This window comes from Ciona intestinalis, chromosome 8, assembly GCF_000224145.3.
Source record: "Ciona intestinalis chromosome 8, KH, whole genome shotgun sequence".
In the NCBI taxonomy this organism is placed as follows: Eukaryota; Metazoa; Chordata; class Ascidiacea; order Phlebobranchia; family Cionidae; genus Ciona; species Ciona intestinalis.
The window spans coordinates 5,034,396-5,056,214 of NC_020173.2; the positions used below are offsets into that span (position 1 = coordinate 5,034,396).

General features: G+C 35.4%; 5 protein-coding genes across 9 annotated transcripts; 4 read left to right on the top strand and 1 right to left on the bottom strand.

Annotated features, from left to right (window-relative positions):
* The first annotated feature begins 715 nt into the window (after positions 1-715).
* Positions 716-16,536, top strand: LOC100177509 (rho GTPase-activating protein 45). Of its 4 annotated transcripts, none has more exons than XM_002130914.3 (26): positions 716-901; positions 1,103-1,266; positions 1,613-1,768; positions 2,207-2,353; positions 2,666-2,750; positions 3,284-3,335; positions 4,138-4,225; positions 4,626-4,775; positions 5,707-5,816; positions 6,180-6,329; positions 6,523-6,768; positions 7,156-7,233; positions 8,245-8,361; positions 8,689-8,839; positions 9,870-9,935; positions 10,344-10,532; positions 11,004-11,113; positions 11,544-11,675; positions 11,876-12,070; positions 12,322-12,509; positions 12,883-12,969; positions 13,258-13,391; positions 13,732-13,934; positions 14,204-14,237; positions 14,850-14,921; positions 15,039-16,536. In XM_002130914.3, the coding sequence occupies exons 2-26, from the start codon at positions 1,113-1,115 to the stop codon at positions 15,692-15,694; spliced, it is 3,750 nt and encodes a 1,249-aa protein (XP_002130950.1). In that variant the 5' UTR covers positions 716-901; positions 1,103-1,112; the 3' UTR covers positions 15,695-16,536. The 4 variants fall into 4 exon arrangements, with proteins under 4 accessions (XP_002130950.1, XP_018668446.1, XP_018668445.1 ...); XM_018812899.2 differs by having other exon boundaries at positions 718-901; positions 1,095-1,266; XM_018812901.2 differs by lacking the exon at positions 14,204-14,237 and having other exon boundaries at positions 15,039-15,144.
* A 204-nt stretch (positions 16,537-16,740) lies between these two features.
* On the top strand, positions 16,741-17,984 carry LOC100185276 (SOSS complex subunit B1). The gene is made up of 2 exons (XM_002130942.4): positions 16,741-16,895; positions 17,138-17,984. The coding sequence occupies exon 2, from the start codon at positions 17,247-17,249 to the stop codon at positions 17,766-17,768; it is 522 nt and encodes a 173-aa protein (XP_002130978.1). The 5' UTR covers positions 16,741-16,895; positions 17,138-17,246; the 3' UTR covers positions 17,769-17,984.
* ci-zf(cchc)-1 (zinc finger protein Ci-ZF(CCHC)-1) lies at positions 17,967-19,145 on the bottom strand. Its single transcript, NM_001047988.1, is given in 4 exon segments — positions 17,967-18,278; positions 18,364-18,535; positions 18,916-18,981; positions 19,042-19,145. Coding segments are annotated over 4 exon segments (465 nt in total). The 5' UTR covers positions 19,061-19,145; the 3' UTR covers positions 17,967-18,070.
* A 147-nt stretch (positions 19,146-19,292) lies between these two features.
* On the top strand, positions 19,293-21,390 carry LOC100182915 (SOSS complex subunit C). 2 transcript variants are annotated; one of them, XM_002131036.5, is made up of 4 exons: positions 19,293-19,595; positions 20,020-20,171; positions 20,252-20,369; positions 20,452-21,390. In XM_002131036.5, the coding sequence occupies exons 2-4, from the start codon at positions 20,029-20,031 to the stop codon at positions 20,560-20,562; spliced, it is 372 nt and encodes a 123-aa protein (XP_002131072.4). In that variant the 5' UTR covers positions 19,293-19,595; positions 20,020-20,028; the 3' UTR covers positions 20,563-21,390. The 2 variants fall into 2 exon arrangements, with proteins under 2 accessions (XP_002131072.4, XP_004226348.1); XM_004226300.4 differs by having other exon boundaries at positions 19,293-19,539.
* On the top strand, positions 20,739-21,203 carry LOC108949282 (hydroxyacyl-thioester dehydratase type 2, mitochondrial-like). The gene has a single exon (XM_018812765.1). It carries the CDS (start codon positions 20,739-20,741, stop codon positions 21,201-21,203), a length of 465 nt encoding a protein of 154 aa, XP_018668310.1.
* Positions 21,391-21,819: the final 429 nt, after the last annotated feature.

Sequence of the window (21,819 nt, forward strand, 5' to 3'; positions counted from 1 at the left end):
ACATGTAACAAAATCTTGTGTAAGCTTTCTTTCTGTGCACGACCATTCAAAATTATATGATAGTTAAATACAATAACATTTTATTATAAAGCTTTTCACTCAAATATACTTAAATGATAATTAGTCAAGGGTGTATTATTATACCTTTATTAATTTTATTTATTTTTATTATTAAAGAGTTGTTGAAACTTGCACAGGTTCAGCCTTCTTTATAGACAGACTTTGGTTGTGTATTGACTCCATACTAAGTCAATTATTTTAGTTGAAAGTCAATTATTAATCAGTTTATTGCAACCGAATAGCTTTGGTGTGAGTCCATAGTGTATTTAAGTTAATGTTTTATCAATTTGTCATGAAGTCAGTACAACATCGTCAGCTGTAATTCAGTTACGACCCTATTGCAGCAATTTCCAAAGCTTGCCTATGTCATACATGTATAAAACTTTATGGTTATGTAACTTGTATACCTATTGTTGCATACATGTAATGACTTTGCATTGTGGTTGTGGTTTATTTGAACTTTGGCCAATGTTTTCTACTTTTATCTTATGCAAGGTGAATTGCATGATTTTTTGTGCAGTAAAATGTTTCTTGCATTGGAAGTTTGTCATAGGGACTTTAAAACTACAAATAAAACAACATAACATTATAAAATGACTTACTATATACTCTATAGTCTACTGTTTGGGTAATTTTTAATCCTTGATTAAATTTTTTCTTTTTTTGTTTGAGGTAGAATTTTAAATAATAAGGCAGTTGTAAAAGTATTGTTACTGCGGCTGTGATTTCCATCTGCCCTGCAGGTTAATCCATCTCGATTGTTGAGAGTAAATACCAATGCTACTTATGGCAACTGGAGTTTTCGTTATGTAGAAAATTTAAACAGTAGATTTTATTTTAGGTAAGTTGGATTAAGTGGTTGTATTATATACATGTAACTTATATTAGTTTACTTTGATATAAAACGAGGTGTGCAATGTGCATTAAAATAGCTAAAAAGGTATTATGATTACTGTTAAAACTTATATAGGCTACGGCGCTACGTTAGCCTATTTATATAAATGCTTCTATAAAAAGTTTTATTTATAAAAAAGATTTTAAGACCAACGGAAATGAAAGCAGCTTTTCGTCATGACGACAGTCTCGATAGCACTGGTAGTGGTGGAAGTTTCAATCTTCCGCAAAATAACTTTGCGCTTGTCGGACAAGATGCAGGAAATGAAATTCCTGTAAATTCAAACAGGATGGACAATCAACAAAACAGTGGTATGCATTTAATGTAGTGGAATATGAAATAAATCGAAATTATTTGTTGTAAATTGTAATGTTTACTTATTAATAGAATGTAGAAAGCCCACATTCATGTTTCGTGTTTCGTTTTTTGAATCTTTCTACTGTTATTCATTCTGTAGCACCGTCCTTTGATTCAAATCAATTTCAAGCTATTTGGCAATTTAGGCAAGAGCTTAGTTTAGCTAAGACTGTGTTATAGTGCTAAGTAATACCAGCTTTATGGTAATTGCGTTGTGACTGCTGAGGAAAATGCTTAATGGTGCTTTGGAATTTGTGTGTAAAACAATTGCAGTGTTTTTAGCTTGTTGTCTGTTTAAAGGAAGTGGTTCTTCTACTGATGTGGGTTGGACTGGAGATTCAAAAGCAGCAGACACACGTCTAATGAGTCAAGAAGGAGTGTTTCAACTAACCAAGGATCTAAGGACCTTCTCTGAGGCTTTAACTGCCCTGAAATCTGTGTTTCTGGATGAAAGAAGTAAGTATATTACATTAAACTATTTAATTTTTTTATAAGGTATTTTTTAAAGAAGGATACAGCCCTACAGGGTGGGTGATAGTAAATAAAGGGGACACATGCTTGTTGTATTGGTACCTCTGTTAGGTTTGTATTTAGGTATAACGTATTATATGACAGACTGGTAAACTGTGAATGGGTTCAGAATGGGTATTTGTGAAACAAACTATTTGATAATTAGTTGACTATGTATGACCGACTGGTAAACGATTATTTGTGAAAAAAAACTATTTTATATTTTACGGTTAAATGGTTGAGTATGTGCAACTGCCCGTAACATTTCCTATTGTGCTGAGGTATGCGTGTGGTTTGTGCGGGAAGCTGTGCTATTTATAGGGGATATTTAGCGCCAAGATTATATGATAACACCTCCATGTGCTAAACTAATGCAATGTTCAGATTCATCCGACAAATCCCAGCGAGTTCTGGCACATGAGCGACTAGGGGAGTTACTGCAGGTGTTAAAGATGGTCGTGGATAAATATGCTGAACTTAATTCAACAGAGATTCTCTCCATGGCTGGGGTGTTGATTAGACACGTCAAAGGTATTTGCCAAAAATTCTCTTTGACTTTTAGTTTGGCACCACAGTTGTTCCATTACATATGTAAAAATATTAAAATTCTAGAATTTACTTCTATGCAAAACAACTCAAAGGTCAAAGGGCTAAATGTAGAGTAAACTAAAATAACTGTAATAAATTTCTTGAATCTGACCCTAATCTGGTGCTCATAGAGTTGCACGATTCTTGTGTAAAGTTATACTGTAAAGATCTGCTGCTTGGAGAAAGTAACAGACAAAACCAAACGAATTTTGTCTGTTTTTCTGTCTAAACTGAAAGAATTGTTTTATGACACAGAGTATAACTATGAGGATGACAGACTTGACGCTTCTCCGGATATTTTTAGAGCAATCAACAATCTTGCCATGGCATTCAGCAACAGGTATGAAATGCAATTAGACCAAAATTCAATATTTTCAAATCGCAGCTGTTTTTAAAGTAGATTGAACTGTGTGGTTTTCATAGTGGTACATGTACCCCTGTCTAGGGCTTAGGTTGGCATCCGTAATTGTTACAGGAGTAATCTAATCAGTATAGTTGTAAACAACATTTCTTGTGAGTATTTTTAAAGTCCAATGTGTGTTTGAAAGTAAGGTACAATATTTAAGAAAAGGGTGGATAAAAAAAGATTAACAAAACCCACTTCTCCACTGTTTGTTTTACATATTTTGAACACACATATATAAATATATATTTGAGCTATTAAATCTCTTTATTGTAAGATTGTCCTGTATTTGATCAACTGGTCTGCACTAAGAATAAGACATAGACCAGCTGTCCAACCAGCCAGCTATACATAGAAATAGCACACGAGATTGTTATCATGGCAAACACTTACAAGTAACTGTGCTTTAGTTCAAGCCATAAGTCTTATCTGTGTTTTGATATATTTTTATTTATTCTTGGTATCTTTAGTGTATCTGAATGCTTGATGGGAGACGTACATATCAGTCCACGATTATCCATGGTAAGTTTAGTTTCTTAAACTTTTACACAGAATGTTAGGCTTTAATATTTGTACAAAAATGGCTGATTTGAAATATATGTATAAAAAACAACATATCACAGTTTGCAAATATAGTATATTTGCTTGCTGGTATCTATAATCGCCTACAGTGGTTTCCTATGTGGTAGTTTTAATGTAGAACCGAGGTTATAAAAGCACAAAATCCCCACGGTTTTAAAAAAGGTGCCATTTTTTCTCATATTGGCTAAAAAAAAGTAGTACCAGATGTATTTAATTTACATGTTACATGTACTATGAATAACATGTGTTGGTACATTGTTATAATTAATATATATATGTAATGTCCTAGTGTGATATGTGGGTTGTTTTATTTTAAGACTGGGATAGGAAGGATGTACTTAGAATACATAGAAATAACATCAGTTGTGTGGTTTTAAATCTACATATAGTGTTTGTATCCAAATCAACATAAAGAAGAATTTAATGGCGTTAACTGTACAATGTTACATATATTCAAATCATATTCAGTGTAATTCAAATGTGGTGCAAAATGTCAGTTATTTTTATGTCTTTGGTATTTATTCGGGGAGGAATCCTAGTTTTCTCCCAGAAGAAGAAGTCAGTAACTCTATTTGTTTAAAAATTAGGTTCCACAAGACCTGAAACACAAACATGCTGTTCAACTTTTAAATAATGGTTTCACATGCTACGTAATAAAATTGAGTAATTTCTCCCGTGTAGGGTTCCTATGAATTATACATTATAATACCACCACACCACTTAATATCAAATACCCGTACAGACTTCTTCTCATTCATTTGATACTTTTGAAGCAAGTGACCAGAGGACAGAATCAATTGAAAATCCTCCAGAAATCCCAACCACTGAAGGTCTGTTAGGTTTTGTGTATCAATAATTTTATATACTGCAAAGTGCACAACAATATTTATGTGTATAAGCAAATGCATTGTCTTGTCTATGTAAATAGCAAATAAAAAGCATGACTGCTAAACCCATAGGGGCCATATGTGTCTATATACAGTTAGTTTAACAAATACACTGATATGTTGCAGTGGTTCATCTTGTACTAAATAGTAGGGGAGGGAGGGCAGTAATAGTTGGACCACATTTTTATGAGACAAGTCTAACTTATTGGTTGTATTTTACTGAATAATGCAGTGAAGGATTTTCATAGGACTATTCTTCCCAACGCCCCTGCATAAACTATCCCTGTCTATAAATGTACCACAACCACCACCACAACATCAAATCCAGCTACTTTTTCTGCAGTTCCAAGCTCTGAGAATACTTCATCTGAACATGCTGATGAGCTTTTACAGCGCATGGATGCAGGACTGGAAATGGCGTTCGAGCGAGCAAAGATATTGTCCAAATATCTCAGTGACCTTATGACTTATGTGAAGAAGAAAGCTCATCTAGGTAAAAAAATAAATCTTCGTAGAAGTAAATTAGTTTTGTTCATTACTAAAAAGTTCCCCTAGGCTCATGCGCCTGTAAAAGAATTTAGGGGAAATTGTAGAAAACACACCCAGTTTTAAAGTTATTTAATATCACACCCATTTTCAGTTTAAGTGGAGAAATACACCTTTCATTTTAAAATATTTTTGCAAACGGTTCTTGTAGCATTTTTTCAACCTAATTTTTTATAAAATAAAAATACAACTAGTCAGTAATGTTAAATGTAAAAAAAATGTCCTAATTATAGCGGTTTATTTTGTTAAATAGATGTTTTTATGTGTAACTACAAAATATGTCTGTAATATTTCCTAACATTGAGGTCTAAATGTTATGTAAACACAATCTGTTGTGTAATTGGTTTACACTGTAGGAGTTTAAACACACAAATCTAGGTCACTAGTCTTGTTATTAATAATTAATCTAAAAATCTTATGTTTTTAAAACATCATTTTAGATCATAAAAATTCTTTGGTAAGAACAGTTTATGAATAAAAAGTGCGTGTAAAATGTAGTTTATCTGTAGTTTACATTTTGTACTTTGGTTTTGATCAATTTGTCTGATTTTTTAGTATATATCTTCGACTATACGATATATATATTAATATATATCAATGATTGATAAATTCCTCATTTATTTATCGATAAAATAATGTATTTTAATTGATATTACTGGGTACGAGTGCTTGAAACCTAAAAACAAATATGTACAACATACACTTTCTATTTAGAAAATCAATGAAACTGCGGTTGGTTCACACATGCTACAATCTTTAAATTTTGATTTTTTCTTCGATAAATTAAAAAAAAACAACAAATTTAAAAACAACACCAACTAAAAAGGTTTTAAAAAGGTAAAAATATGACCTTTACGTTGAATATTTGTTTTCAACAGAAATGGAGCATTCTAAGAGCTTGTTAAAGCTGTCACAAGCCACCAAACCCATTCTTTCAGAGCAAAGTTTCCTACCGTTCCAATCTCTTTACTGCACTGCACTTGATCATGTAAGTTTATAAATACCAAAACTTTTGGGTATTTTTAAGTTGGGCTGTTTTTAAGATTGGTGATTTTTATATTTATGGTATTTGTTTTATGGTATTTATGTACCTTCTTTTCACCTAACCCCACCCTTTTACACAACTGCACTGCAAAAGCAGTATTTTTTCTAAAAATAATAAGAAAAAGGGAAAAAATACCATGCGGTTTCTAATTTCACTAAATAAATTAGTTTTTTTTTAAAACACACAACAGCAAAAAAAATAATGATCCGAGCCAACCATACATTGGGAATCAATGGCTTACAACACTGTATGGTATCGTATGGTTGCCATGGGAAAAAGCATTTTGAGGATTCTTTTTTTTTTCAGGATCGAGAGTACGGGAGTAACAGCCATACAATGTATCAAGCCCAAATCCTACAGCAGAAGTTTCTGGAGCCTTTGCAAGCAAAGAAGAGCCAGCATGATAAACGGAGGAAAACCATACGTGACACTTGGAACAAAGAGAAACGAAGATCAGTGAGTCATCTAAACAACTTGTTATTGCAATATGAATAGAATGTTTAATGTTTTACCAATCAATATTTCATTAGTACATTTACAATATGTGTACTTGCAATTAAATATTTAAGGTTTTAACATATTGTATAACAGTATATGTCAACTAAAGTCCAACGGTTTAAAATGTTCTTTTTTTCTACTTCAACTTTAGGAGGAGGCAATACTAAACATGAAAAAAGCAAAGCAGACGTATCAAGTTAAAATCCAGGAGTATCATAAGGCAAAGGAGGCAGCTATTAAAGCTGAAACTGAGCAAAGTCAGCAGTCTAACCCTTCTCATCCGGCAAAACACGGAGCAGTTTCTCAAACTACGACACTCGGATCAGTTCTTTACTCCGCTGCTGCATCCGGGAAGATGGAGAAGAAGAAGAGGCAAGAAGAGGACACGAATTTGAAGGTAAATGGCAACTGCTTATTAAAATGAGAGCATAAACAGGTAATACATACACACAAATATTAAATTGTGAAGGTTCTTGTTGTAAATACCTTCTATCCAGGTTTTCCAAGTTAATTTATCAAACTGCTCTCTTATACAGAATTTTTTTATCTTTACTTTGTAGTAAAATTGTTTCATGCATTATTATGTATAAAATATATGTGTGTCTGCTGTGTGATATTTTATTCTACTTTTTATTGCACAATTACACCTTTTAGTTGCGTTTGCCAAGCTGTTATTTCTTTTCCCACGGAGCCATTATGTGCCCGCTGAGAAAACCTCATATATCAAGTCAATGACGTCACAGTCAATCTGTAACCACGGACTAACCACTGCCTTTGATTCCAGGCCACTCAAGCTGAACATAATTACAAAGCTTACGTCATGGAAGCCAACAAACGCTTGAGAGATCTTGAAAGAAACAAGGTGAGATCCAACCGAAAATATTTTAATTACCAATTTTTGGAGGGGTAATCACCAAACTAGTTTTGGAGGGTTTTTAAATGCTGAATATTAAATTAGTAAACAAACAGAATTTGTTCAATATTATTTAAAGTCTCACTGCTAAATATCCCTTTGCACTACTGAAAAAAAAACCCTTTTAATATTTTGAGTTTTCAATACCATGTTAGTAGATAGCCTACACCAAAAAACAACCAAGTGTGGACGTTTCATGTTACTTGTGCCAACAAATACTGTAGTTTGTCCAGTGCATACAAATGGGATTATTATACAGTCAACTGCCCCATAAAGTTTAGTCCCATTCATACCTATCTGCTAATATGGCAATAAATTCTTTATGCCAACAGATAACAGTGTATGTTGCTACAGCCTACACAGGCCAGCAATTCTTTTTACCATTAGCTTTTAAACAGCGATCCAAATTTTTAATGTAGATAGTTCAATATATTTAACAATAAATGTTTTTTGTTTTGTTCAATATATTTAACAATAAATGTTTTTTGTTTTGTTCAATATGTTCAACAATAAATGTTTCTTAGTTAAGGGAGTTGTGTTAAAATATTCTTTATCTATATATGTTATAACTGTGGGTATATATATATCATCCTTATATACAATAATACAATACATCTAAGATTATTTAGCATAAACATAGCTTGTTGTATTACCACACAGTTTTAAAAAACACAACATAGCCTGCCTACCTTGCCACCCCAGGTTTGAGGGCTGTGTCTGTTTAAATCACATCAAATAACAGACTTGAAGCGGGGAGCTGTTTTACTAAAGTTAAACTGATATATATATGAAAAAGACAGTAGTACTAGTTAAAAAAACCTCTGAAACAAGTTTCGTCTATTGGTTGTAGTAAGGTTTTTTTGCTTAATTTAAAAAATATAGTGTACCTGCCTACCCACCCTGCCACTCCAGTTTCGGGGTCTGTTTTACTCGCATCAAATTTACTTTCTATTGTCACAGGTTCATTACCTTCAACAACTACGAGACCTGATGACACAATGTGACCAAACAGCACAAAGTGTCACAATCAGTTACTTCCAACTCCATCAACAATTATTCTCACCTTTGCCTGTACAGGTGGGTAACTTGTGAAAAGTTTTAACTGTCAAATACCGATGTTATGTTGATTTTGCCCTATATAAATAAGCCTTACGTAATCTGAATTGTTCAGTGTTGAAGGGTTAGGTGTAAACTGTATTGTTTAGTGTTGAAAAACCAGTGTTCAAATATTGTACTTTTTGGCAATTTAAAAGTTAAAACCTAACTTTTTTCCATTTTGCAAATCAAACTTGGCGGTTAAGAAGTTTTAAAAACTTTTTTTTTGACATTTGAAGAGTGTTACCTGTTTAGGCATTCAAAATTAAAACCGTCATCTCCGTTCTAAATTAATTTTCATGTTCCCAGTTTCAAGCAATGTGTGAAGACGCGAAGAGGTACGAACCTGGCTTTCAATACACGGAATATATCCGGAACCTTCCCTCACAACCCTACCATATAAGGTCTGACTTTGAGTTTGAGCAAGTCTCGGTGGATGGAGCGCCTTACCTTGTTTCAGGTGAGTGTATGATCATTATTTAAACTTCAATGCAGGTTTCCAATTTTTTTTTAAAAGATTGTTGTCGTATTTTTGTTTTCATGCGTGTCACCCACAGACCCTACAAATATTTTCAGACTTTTAAAACTCAGACCTTTCTCATCCCTGCTTTTAGCACCCCAGTGAGTTTCTGGTGGCAACCATTAATTAAACTTTAAATAATCTAACTACTAACCATAGACGTAACAGTAAGGGTCAAGAGTTAAAACATGTCACCTAACTTTTACAACAAGGATGGAATCATTAATTTAACACCCCAGTTTTAGGTTGGGTAACCTTACAATCAAGCAGAGCTAAAGTATATTGCATTCACCACATTATTCAATGAGGTTCTCCATGTTTGACAACTATGAGTGTAACTGCATTTTAGCAATGTCATCCCAGATTTTGATCAAAGTTCAAAATACGTAATGCCTATGGGTATCACTTAAATTTTTTTTAAAACCGAGTATTCGCACTATGACTGAGTTTTGTGAATTGTACAACACCATATTCCAAAATGAAAGCATTTTGATGATAAAATATTAATGAAATATTCCGAAAAAAAACTTTGTACGTAAGTTCTGGAAAGGGTGACTCACTGTAAGTGATGAAAGCCATGTATGCGTCTGTTATCTTGTTTTTAATGATTAACCAAACATGTTCAACGTCAGCAACCAGTGCTCACAATTTTATTAATGTTGCGGAATTTAGATTTAATTTGGTATATATATATATATGTATATATATGTGTGTGTGTGTATTTGTATACGCCTACCTTCTTTATTTAATTGTACAACTAATTATGTATTTAATATTGTGTCTTTTCTGGTACCATTTGTAGTAAACAAAGAACATATAAACTGTATCCTCACAACTCTTATAGACCATTGTTAATTGTTTAAAACACGACCAGGGTATTTGAATATTGGCAACTAAAGTTGTCCCGTCTTACCCCTCTCTTGTCCCGCCTTCCCCCACTCCTATATATATTAACATTTGGTAATCATAGGTCGTTCAATGGAAACAGATGATTACCATGGAAAATCCACATCACAAGGCCATCATAGAACTAAAGGTGAATAACTGTCCCAGTTTGTTATATAGGAGACTTGTATTGTTTAGACTGGTATACTGTTGTGTATTATTATTACGTATTACATTTGTTGAGTCATTTTTGAAGGGGACAATTATTTTCGTTTTATGCAGTCAGTAATATGAATCATTTTGCAAATACGCTGAAACCAAATCTGTAATACCGCATTCTCTTGCAGTAACAGGCTTAAATCCCAGAGTGTTACAGTAATAGCTCAAATTTAGTCAACTTCCGGGCCCATGGTGTTATGGTTATGGGCCAATCAGGCCTAAACCTAGCTACAATTCTGGCCCTTAACACAGGGTGTTAGGGCCAATCCCTGCACTTCTAAAAGGACCTCACACCCAATAAAATAAAAACCAAATTCTCACAGCGAGTTTTATTTTCCAGGTTTAAGCGACACTGAGAGCAGCAGCAGCCGATCTCTCGATGATATTTCCCCATCTGCCAGCCCAGGTGACCTAACAAGGGCAACCCATGGCAGCAGAAGGCTTTCCAACGCCGGCTCCTTGTCTTCGGAGGAAAATCTTGCTGATAAAGATGTCCCTGGATCCAACCTAGCTATCCCCGCAGAGCATGGTAGGACAATTTAAGTGCTTTGTTTAAATTATAAAAAAATCTTTGCACCATTAAGCAATTACATGATTGCAGTTTTTAATATTTTTATTTTGTGCAAATAAATACAACTGTTTAAAAATTTGTTAAAGTCCAATAAAGTAAAAAAGAAAGGTAAAAAAGTTTGAATACCTTTAAGTTGTTTTCTTTCAAAGTTTAACAAGTTTATTATTCACTAATGTGAACAAACTAAACAGTTCTAACGTGGCTACAACAGGCACACTAGTCGCATTAATTCAGATGTATGAAAACAGACTGGGAGTACAGTTGGGATGATGGGCTAAGTCTGGCCTAAATTGTAGATTCTTGAGAAGGACCTTACCCATGTAATATAAAAAATATGAAAAAATAAACCTGAACAAACTATTTCATCTACTCTTATAGAGTCTCATTAAGTTGTAGTTTCACATACATAACAATAATTTATTGTTTCAGGTGGACTTGGTCCAACCCCTGAGAGTTCTCCTGTACCTTATAGACATCAGACATCAAAACCAGCGAGCAAAATCGCAACAATGGCTGCTAATGTGCAACGAGCCTTTAAGGTAGATGTGTGTTATCTTTAAAACAATCTATTTTATGTACATGGTGTTGCTGCTAAGTGTGTTATAAGTCTAAAAACTAAATGAAATTTTTTCCTAAAAAAATAAATCTTTAAATGTACAGCCTGGAGGGTTTTAACTAAATTATAAAATAGACTCTGGTAATTGTTTGTTTTGTGATCTTAAAGTCCTTACTTTTGGTTTGCCATACGACTGGACTCCATCAGACTATGTTATAAAGTGTCTCGTCCATGACACATGGCATAGCAGATGAAACTTCAGTTTTTAAAATTACAAACAAAGAATTACAAGGAATTTTATTTCAGAATAAAGTGGTAGGTTAAAAGTCTTTGATATCTGCTATTATATTTTCCTAACAGCTAAAGTGGTACTTAATCTAAAACATATAAGCTTTAAAATACTAATCTTGCAGAGTAAAAAGTCGTCAAAATCTTCTTTATTTGGAGTGGAGTTTTCTGTTGCCACACAAGATGTGCCCGATGGGATTCCTTACCTTGTTAAGCGATGTATTGCTGAGATTGACAACCGAGCTCTTAATGCAAAGGTTGCTGCTTGTTTTTGAAATAGTAGCATAGCTGTTAAATGCTGAAATAATATATAATATGATAATAATATATAATGTGATGCGGAGATAACAAATAAACAAAATCTAACTAAAATATATAATATGATGATGTTGAAAAATACAAGGTAGCTTTAAGCTGGTATAAATAAAATATAAACAAAAAATATGTTTCTATTTAGGGTATTTACCGGGTAAATGGGGTCAAAAATCGTGTCGAGAAGTTGTGCACCCAATTTGACTTGTCCGCGGACCGAGTCGACCTTTCCCAGCAGTCGCCACACGATGTCAGCGGAGTGCTCAAGTATTTTCTTCGTCAACTACCAGAGCCACTAATGCAATTCAACCTTTATCCTACTTTCCTTGATATAGCAAAGGTAGGCAGTGGAAACCAAGCTATTTTACACTAAAACTAATTCCTTTTTTGCACTTTTGTGTAAAGGATCAAATATTAAAAACTTGGCATGCCTTTTCTTATATAGAATGCACCGAAACTGTTGTATTATAGTTATAAATTCTGTTATCTGTTAAAATCTTTTATAATTTTCACAAAAATTGAACCCTATATTAAAACTCAATACCATTTCACCTGTTTGTGATTTTATCAGTACACTATATTATTTTTCAGGATTACCAACAAGTGATCACTTCAACCAACGAAGCGATGGCTCAAGCAAAAGAAGCAAACTTACCGATGCCAGACCCCCCTACCCGTGCCTTCCTAGATTCATTTGTTCTTAGATTAAAAGAAACAGTTGAAACGTTACCTCTGCCTAACCGGAATACACTTCAGTATATAATATCCCATCTTACAAGGTTGGTTTTCTAGCTGCATATACTTGTTTCTTTGTGTGAAGTAGGTTTTTGGCATGGACAGGGGTGAATTAGCAAACTAAACCAGCCCTTTAGAAACACAAGCGCCATACTCTGATTAATCCAAATTTTGTAGCATCTACAACAAGGTATATGCGCTTAAATTTAACTGGCTCGCTGAGAAAATTCCTACATTCATGCTAATCTGGCACAAGGTTTATGTACTTAATTGTAGGTCTTTTATAAAATGTCTCAAGTTAGTTTTATATAAACGAAGAATTATTTAATCTTGATAATTTTCACCAAAACTTAGCAATGCTTTTGTCAATTGTTAACTACCAAAACTATCATGCCCTAAACTTCCAATTTGATTTAGAATTGCCTCACAATCGCACGATAACAAGATGACGGCAAACAACCTTGCCATTGTGTTCGGTCCAACTCTGTTACGACCGCAGCTCACGTAAGTTTACTAAATCCAAAAACAAACCCTATGTTTACTGTTTAGTAATATAAAATAAAATGAAAAAAGGTGAAATACAAGTAAAACATGGCTCCGAACATATTGTCGAATTGATTTATAAAACCTTTATTTTGTTTATTTTATTACCCTCATAAATGATTGGTATACAATAACATTCACAAGTAAAATGTATGGTTTCTTTAATATTCATGGTAATATGTTTAATTGTGCTACAAGTTACTGACTTTCCAAGCTATATACATATTATAAGCCATACATATTCCCTAGGGATGGGAATGAGTCATTGAAAACACTGATAGACATGCCGTATCAATCGCGTATAGTGGAATTACTACTTATCCACAAGGATGCGATATTTGGCACACACACTCACACAGCTGGTAATATCTTCCCGTTTGCAGGTGAGCAAAGAAGCTGAGTATTATGCATGATATTGCTGCCTTCTTTTCACATAGTTTAAGCATTTTTTTATAGTTTTTGCAGTAAAAAGCTTTTATGTTATTGCAGTTTGCAATCTATTTATAGTTTAAATTAAAACTAACTCTAAAGCACTTTTTATGATGTGAAAAATTTATCCGTGTTTCTGTAGATTATTTTCAAAGTAGTGTTTATCCATTTTTAGCATAGGTTTTTGTAGCATCACTCTGGTAGATACCTAGTCAGCTTCTAGACACTTTATGTTTTCTGTCAATATCATTTCTGGGCCTAACAAATTTACAACGCTCATCCCATTGAGTTTAGGCTTCCACCATACCCCATCATCATATAGTGTTGATGAAGGCTCCACGGAGCCAGAAAATGACGGCATCACGGCCTCATTGAGACAGGTCACTCTCATAGCAGAGGGCACTAACAAAAGCTCGGACGAGGTGTCACACGAGGGCGATATTCTACTCAATTTTGACGATGATGTCCCCATCGAAGCACCCCAGGCGTCCAACGCGGTACGCTGTGATTGGTGATGTCTAACAGCGAGTTTTTTGTGTTTTAAACTTAACCATACATACGACCTGGTGCAAATTATTCAGCGCTAATTTCACCAACAGTACATTCAAGTAATGTACAGCAGGCTTCCTCATTGCATGTAGTTTTTATTTTAACGCATTGTGCATGTAGCATCATTCCAGGAGCCCTAATTTCCACTTTTCCATTAACATCTCTTCTCCCTTTCACATGCTTGCGTCGCTGTGTTCTGCATGGCTTTACACAACAGAGTGGTTCGGACGTTCACATCCTGCCACTAACTGGTGAGTCAGTGGTGCCAGGGCAGTGTTTCCACTTTTGAAACTTTTTGCTTGGGTGGTAGTGTTAACCGCATGGAGCATTTTTATGTTTGTAATCATTTGAATGGATTGACTGTCAGTTTGTATAAAACGACCTTTGGAAATTTAACCTAAAAACTATAGTGTAAGTCTGTCTTCACACCAAACTGTCCGTAACAAAGGTATATTTTTGCTAGCAACATTTATCACCATGAAAGGTAAACTACGAATGCCAACGCTCATTTATAAGCATGGCTATTTTTGCATTCACTGTGTTGTATATCAATGCACACAAAGTTAAGTAATTTCTTAAGTCCACATTCAGCTTACTAGTAGCAACACACTGCGTTAATTTTGGCCTAGTATTAATTGGCACCAAACTTTTTAAAATGCAGGGGAGGCAAGGATAGGTAAGACACACATTTTTGTCCTACAAATCCAACATATTAGCTTTAATGTTTACTGATTGTTGCAGTGTAGAAAATTCTTGGGTATGTCTGCTTACCCTGCCACCCCAGGTTTGGTGCCTATGACAGTACTTTTTAAACTGCTCAGCAAAATGACATCCTGTTCCATGACTTGTGTATTACATTGTAGACTGCGGAGAGATCATTCGAGATAGCTCTGGTGTGAACAACATTGATATGAAAACTAACCTCAATGGATCAAGTTAGTACTTCACTGTGTATTGCTTATTTTAAACTTGGTTAAATTCTGCACCTGTGCAGTTAACTGTTTTATTTCCAGTTAGGCAATTAATAAAAATTAAATCAACTTGCTGTGTAGGTCAAAACAGTGGATTAGAAGGTGGAAAACTAAATTCAATGAAACAGCGACCTAACTTGCTAAATCTTCATACAAGTAGCACAGAAAGCGAACCTAATTTACTTGATTTCTCTCCGAAGACTGGATTAACTCCACTCACGGAAAACGCAATCTGCAACGACGTGCAAATCCCTGTTGTTCCAGCCCGGAATCGGTCGCGAAAAACTTCTGCTAATCGAACTGAGGGAGCAAAACCCGATGAACTTTTAAGTGGCGGAGATGCTGAAAACCTCTCCAACTTGTCTGAGTCCTTGTATTCTTCCATGTCTCGCCGTATAAGTATATCTTCAGTTTCCAAGATCACAAAAAATCTTGGCAGACGACCTCCCCTTTTGAAGTCAGGCAGCTTTGATTCTTTAGCTTGCCCTTTGGAACCAAAGGTGTCAGATCAGCAGCCACGATCTAGGAAACTGCCAACTATTCCAGCTCATGTTTCTGGAACTAACTCAGCTTACTATATGGCAGGCAGGACCCCTCCTCAACCCAGTATGGGCCAGAAGTCGTCCAGTTTCTCTCTATCACTTCCTAACCCTGATACTTCAGCTCCGGCAGCAAAACGTGGAATTCTTCTTGATGATTTTAAATCAAACGAAGAGAAAGAGGGTTCATTTTGCTGATTTAAAAGTTTAAAAACACAACTAAAACATCCAAGATAATATAATTATGTCTCCAATTTATAAACTTAATTAATAGCTTATGTTTCACCCAATTGATTATGATTTTCGCGGTACAATCATTGATAGGATTTAGTGTAATTATCAAAACTTGGCTTCACATTACACATCTAATTCATTCCTGGCTCAAGTTGTTACACTTCTCCATTCTTGGTGCAATATCTTAGCATTCCATGCCGAAGCATTGTAACAGTATTTGATCTTTAGACATGCAATGTATCACATTCGAACTATCAACTATCCGCCCTGCCCCCCTGTATGCTTCATAACCTAGATAACGGCCGCTTGTCAGTGTCATTGTGAATATTTCCATAACCATTTTATGACCGAACCGATTAACCAGTGTGTTTAAACCAATTTTAACCTGACTGATTTATCGTATTGTTTATTGTGCCCCTTCTATGACTTATTGTATTTATTTTGTATCGATGCAGTTATTCATGTTACCATGTAGACGATAGCTTTTATCTGCTCATTACTAAACGTTTTTAGCACGACTGCAATTTGCGTATGCTTTTTCGCCCTAACCCTTTCAATATTGTTCTATCTCAATGCCCTACAGAATGTTAAAGGCATGAAGGATACACTCCAACTGCGACCTTGAATATTTGGCTCCCTTTATTTTACCCAAATTATGTGGTGCGTTGCCCAACACGGCCAAAATTCAAGTTTTACTCCCCAGTGATTTTGCTCCTACCAAATTAACGATAGTATGCGATCACAATATTTCGTTGTATCAACGTAACGTCGGAAATATAACGTTTAATAAAATTATGAATACTGCATAAGTGTGACAGACAGGTAAAACCCGAAAGACATTTTGTATTCTGTTTGATATGTAATTGACTTCTGGAATTAGCCGGTGATCATTCATTCACGTTTGCGCAACCTGGATTTTAACCAATCCGTAAAGATAATAAATATATCATTTAGCTCGTTTATTAATCTCCCTAAACAGTAATTTTAAATTCCTGATGTGAGGTAATGCCGTATCTATGTTCTTCCGCTTGAAATAGGGAAACATTTGCTTCGTTATCGCAAGTGGGGACAGAAACGAAGTTCGGTTTGAATTAAAAGCAAACTTTCCAGATAAGTATGCACTATGCACATTAATAAACGCTGGTTGGACATCATTTTAACCGCGGTAAGTCTGTGATACACTGATATTTCGTAGAATTAAATTTATATGTGTACATAATTACCCCGAAGGTAACATACTTGGTAATTCGTAAGCTGGCGCGAGGTGTATCAAATAGAACCCCGTGGCCTTGTGTTATAACTTATAACGACTGTCGTTTTTCGGGTATGCAAGGATAAAGCAAGTTACATTCATATATTTATTATTGCTGAGATACAACAGTTTTGTTAAACATGTTTTTTTTGTAGATTCTGTTTGGAATTGTGGTTCTATCCTGGACATACGTTTTGTACACCACCCGGCTTACAGGGTTACGAATTTTAAACCAAAGATTTGGTACAACTCAGTAACGAAATCATGTATAAGCCTGGAGGAGAGGAAAGCAAAAATGGAAACATTAACTATGTTAAGGACTTGTACCCACAAGCCAAAAACTTACAGATGAAAGTCATTGTTTTACATGTTGGAAACTCATACAAAACAAAGGATGGTAACGAAGTGCGGTCTTGCAAAGTAGCGGATAAAACCGGCAGTGTAAACTTATCTATATGGGGTGATTATGGTAACCATATTCAGCCAGGTGACATTCTATCTCTCAGTCGCTGTTATGCAGTATTGTTTAAGAGCTGTCTTACATTGTATGTTGGAAAGTTTGGGAGTCTTACAAAAGTTGGGGAGTTCTGTATGGTGTTTAATGAGGTGCCGGATATTAGTGACCAGAATCCTGAATGGATCCAACAGAATCAGGAAAACAACAAAAACACATCTGCCCAACCCCCTGTACCAGGCAATCCACCTTCAGCCCAGAATTCTCCAAACCAAAAACCACCACCAACCAATAACAATAATAAAAATCCTGCATTTAGACACAAACCCTGATATAGGAAACAGGATATAGACATTATAGGTAACATTGCGTTTTGGAATAAACTTTGATAATTAACTATTCTGTATACATTTCAACTGAACCTCTTATTTGAATTTTCTTAGATATTTGCAATTACAGCAAAAATCGTGGTTCACTTTCACATTTCTACTGTTTTTGTGAATTCTCTGCAATAAAACAGCTTATAGCGCTTTGTTTTTTATCTAAAAGGATCATTTTATTAATTGGAAATATGATCCACGGCGGCAGTGTACAATATAAAAAGTACTAAAACATTTGTGAACCAAAGCAGGTGCTATGAAGAGTAACTTGTTTTTCTATTCCTTCTCTTCTTTTTCTTTGCATCAGTTTTTTTTGACTTCTTTTTCTTTTTATGTTTGGCTGGTTTCTTATCACTTTCAGAGCTGGAGTCATCTTCATACTTACTCCTCTTCTTCTTTTTAGAGAATCTTTCTTCTGTTGAACTGTCTTCAGATGATAAATCATCACTTGAACTTGTTCTTCTAAGGAAAAAAGTAATTTTAGGTTTAATAAATAGCTCATTGTACATAGTAAAGTTATTCAACAATACATAAACAACAAACTTGCCTCTTTTTCTTCTTTTTTCTTTTTAATTTCTCTTTTTTTGCCCTTTTTTCTTCTGCTCTTTTTGTGATCACTTCATCATCATCTTCCGAGCTTGTACTGCTGACATCAAGCACTATGTCTTTGTTCGCATCAACACGTAAAAAGTTCCGACACTCAAAGGTTAAATGACCAGCTGAAAAGTATTGAATGTAACAAATAATGTAACTTATTTATCTTCGCCTAGCGGAGCAACAACAGTTGATATAACATGGGTGTTTTACAATGCGAAACGGGTATGAATGAATGTAACTTATTTATCCTTACATGGCAACAACAGTCAGTATAACATGGGTGTTCTATTTCCTAAACTGCATTAAAAGGAATGACTTTGGTTTACATGTGTAGCATCTATTTACAAGGTATGTTAAGGATGTATATACACAAGGTTTCTTTCATAATATTGTCCATTTACTTAAAACTATTGTTTACATGCAATAATGATATGAAAATAACATTTGTATAGTCGTTACCACAACCTCAAATTACGGGAGCTAATAAAAATTAAAAACCTACGATATCCGCACTTTTTGCAGCCAATCTTCTGCGATTTGTTTTGGTTTGTCAACCTTGCGACGATCGCTGAAACAAACAAAGTTACAACAGTGCAATGTAGGCCGTTTTACAAAATAAGAGACTTACCTTCTTCGCTATTCGCCATTATCGTCCTGCTGTTTCGGATTCTTGTAAATGTTTACAGTAAAATTGACGTATTTCTGCGCCGTCTTTAAAAAATGTTGTTTACATCAAAACGCAACGGTGGTGTCGAAACGTTTATCTTATTTTTATGTTTCTGAGTCATGGATGGTTGATCATCGTATTATTGTCACGTGCCGAAACAGCCAATCACGTGCAAATGATCTGGCAAGGCATTTTTTCTCGAAGAAAAAGGTTCGCACAGAACGTTGGCTCGGCTGGCGGGGCACAGGTCTCGTTTGCTCGTCATTTCTCCGATGCTGGCGTGGTGTCTGGATGTGTTTCTATGTAGAATTTCCCACTGTTCCGACTCTATTTTGCGCATAGTTTCAGATAAATAATCGCACGGATCATTTGTCCCTTGCATATTTTGCACCTTGCGAAACTCAGACGATAGATCACGACTGTTTCGAATCGTTTGGATGCCCGTTCCATATATAGCGTGTAAGTGTAGCGCTATTACGTCACCGGTCTTATAAATCGATTGTTCAGAGTAACCGGTAAGTACGGAAGCGCGTGTTCTGTAGCTCTTAAGTCTTACCATTCGTAGTTATAGTTTCACTAGTCAGTAGCCAAACCCAATTTGGAAACTAAGTCAGTAGATACCGACTCTGAAGTAAACAAATACGTTTCCGCGGGTCTGTGATGACAGCTATATTGTTTAGCATGTGTGCGCGGTGTCAGACATAGAGATCGGGCAGTGATTCGCATGGGGTCGTAAACCGATTTCGCACCTCAATTTTATGTGCGAAAAGGGCTATAAATGATGCCATTTGACATAATAGAAAAAAGAAATAGTTTATCACAGCAATGTAGTCAGGGACTTCCGCTTACATTCCTGAGCGTAGAAACAAAGACAAGCGCTGCGTAGTGTAAAGCAATTTTAACGTTCTTACTTATTTCGGTGTATTTTTATTGTTTCAGCACTTCGATATGAAAAGAACAGTCAACTTGAGAGACATGTCAGCCACCCGTGCCCCACCTAAACCTGCAAACCCACAAGAATCTCAGACTAGAAAAATTATGCTTGGATTGCAACAAGAGAAGAAACGTTTACGTATGCTGAATCAAAACGGGTAAGAAACTCACTGAAAGCAATTTTCGCCGTTTAATGCCTATGTAATAGGAAAGTGTAATTTATACCCTCTACTTTTAGTACAAATCAGGTGAATTTACCTCCGAAACAGCAACTGAAACCAGTAGTTCAGCCGAACCGTTCCCCGCCTGCAGAAGTTGGACATCATATTTCCCCCACACAGCGTAACGCATTACAGGTAATCTTTTTAGTTATAGAAAAAAAAAACATAAATAAGATAAAGTTCTCTTTCATGTTAACTGATCCTTGTTTTCTTCTAGATGGCTAACAGTACGTCGTTCGGTTACTTCATACCTCAAGCGTCGTCTTTTGGAAACATCATTTTGCCCGTCATACCGCGCATAGGGCCTAATCAGGCAGTTTCGCACTAGCGTAAAATTGCAATTCGCGGGTTATAGTCCATAAGCGGCGAGCACAATGCGCTTATAGGGAGAAGCACTTTCTAGCTGATCGCCAAGATGCAGTCTTAAGTTCTATTTAATATTTTCCCACTTTATAGAGCTGTAAGGATTTTTATTTACAAATACTGTCAATTGCTAGAGTAGCAATGATCCAATACTTTGGACGAATCCTCCCACTACGAGCTTCTCTGTTGAAAGGGCAATTACGAAAACTGGGCTCTAATGTAGAGGTTGGCCAGACGGTGACACAGACTCGTATCTTCACTTCAGCGGACGTTGCTGATTTTGCTCGCCTTACTGGGGATTCGAACCCCTTACACATAGACCCGAACTTCGCACGAGATTCGGTTGCATTTAATGCTCCGATAGTCCACGGTGCTCTTATAAATGGTTTCGTATCTGGAATTCTTGGTATGACACTCCCAGGTCCCGGCACTGTCGCCTTTTCTCTGACCTTAAAGTTTCCAAACCCATTATACATTAACGAGGCTGTTAAAGCCAAAATTTCGATCGAATCCGTGAAAAAACGATTCGTAGAATGCGATATTGAATGCACTGCAGACAGCAAAGCTGTAATGACCGGCAGAGCTGTTGTTATGGTTACCAAGTAGACTTTGTGACCTGAAGGTCATTGCAACACCGAACAAAGATTTCTAAAATCGCGTATATATACTTTGCATTCGCTATAACGACTTCCCGGTAGCTGTATCAGTTCGTATCCGAAGTAAATTTTGTTTTGACTATAATCCGGCGTCTAAAATGCTTCTACAAAGAAGTTAAATTTATCCAATGCTCTAATTCCAAGCTGTAATATCAGGCATACGGTATCCTGCACAGAAGTGATACGATTTATTAGAACACTATTTCAACGACAATAACTGTCATATTCTCTTGGATGGTCATTTCCGTTCATTTGTTAGCAGTAATTTATCCATTATCAAGCAGTTTTACGGTTTGGTGCTATTTTTGTATTTCTCTTGGCCGAATGAATGCACTGCAGTAAGTCGGGTAGTATAAGAATATTTATTTTTCACTGAGCACGCTTTTAATTGCATGTGTTATTTAAAGTAGCACCCAAGTACGCAGTAATTAGTGGTTTTACTGAGGTCTATGTCAATATTTAAACCTGCATATTGCACAAAGCAACAATATGCAGTATAAATCTATATAACGGAACTGGTTAAACATAGTAACAGACCTATGACGCACGCAATGTTCAGCGCAACC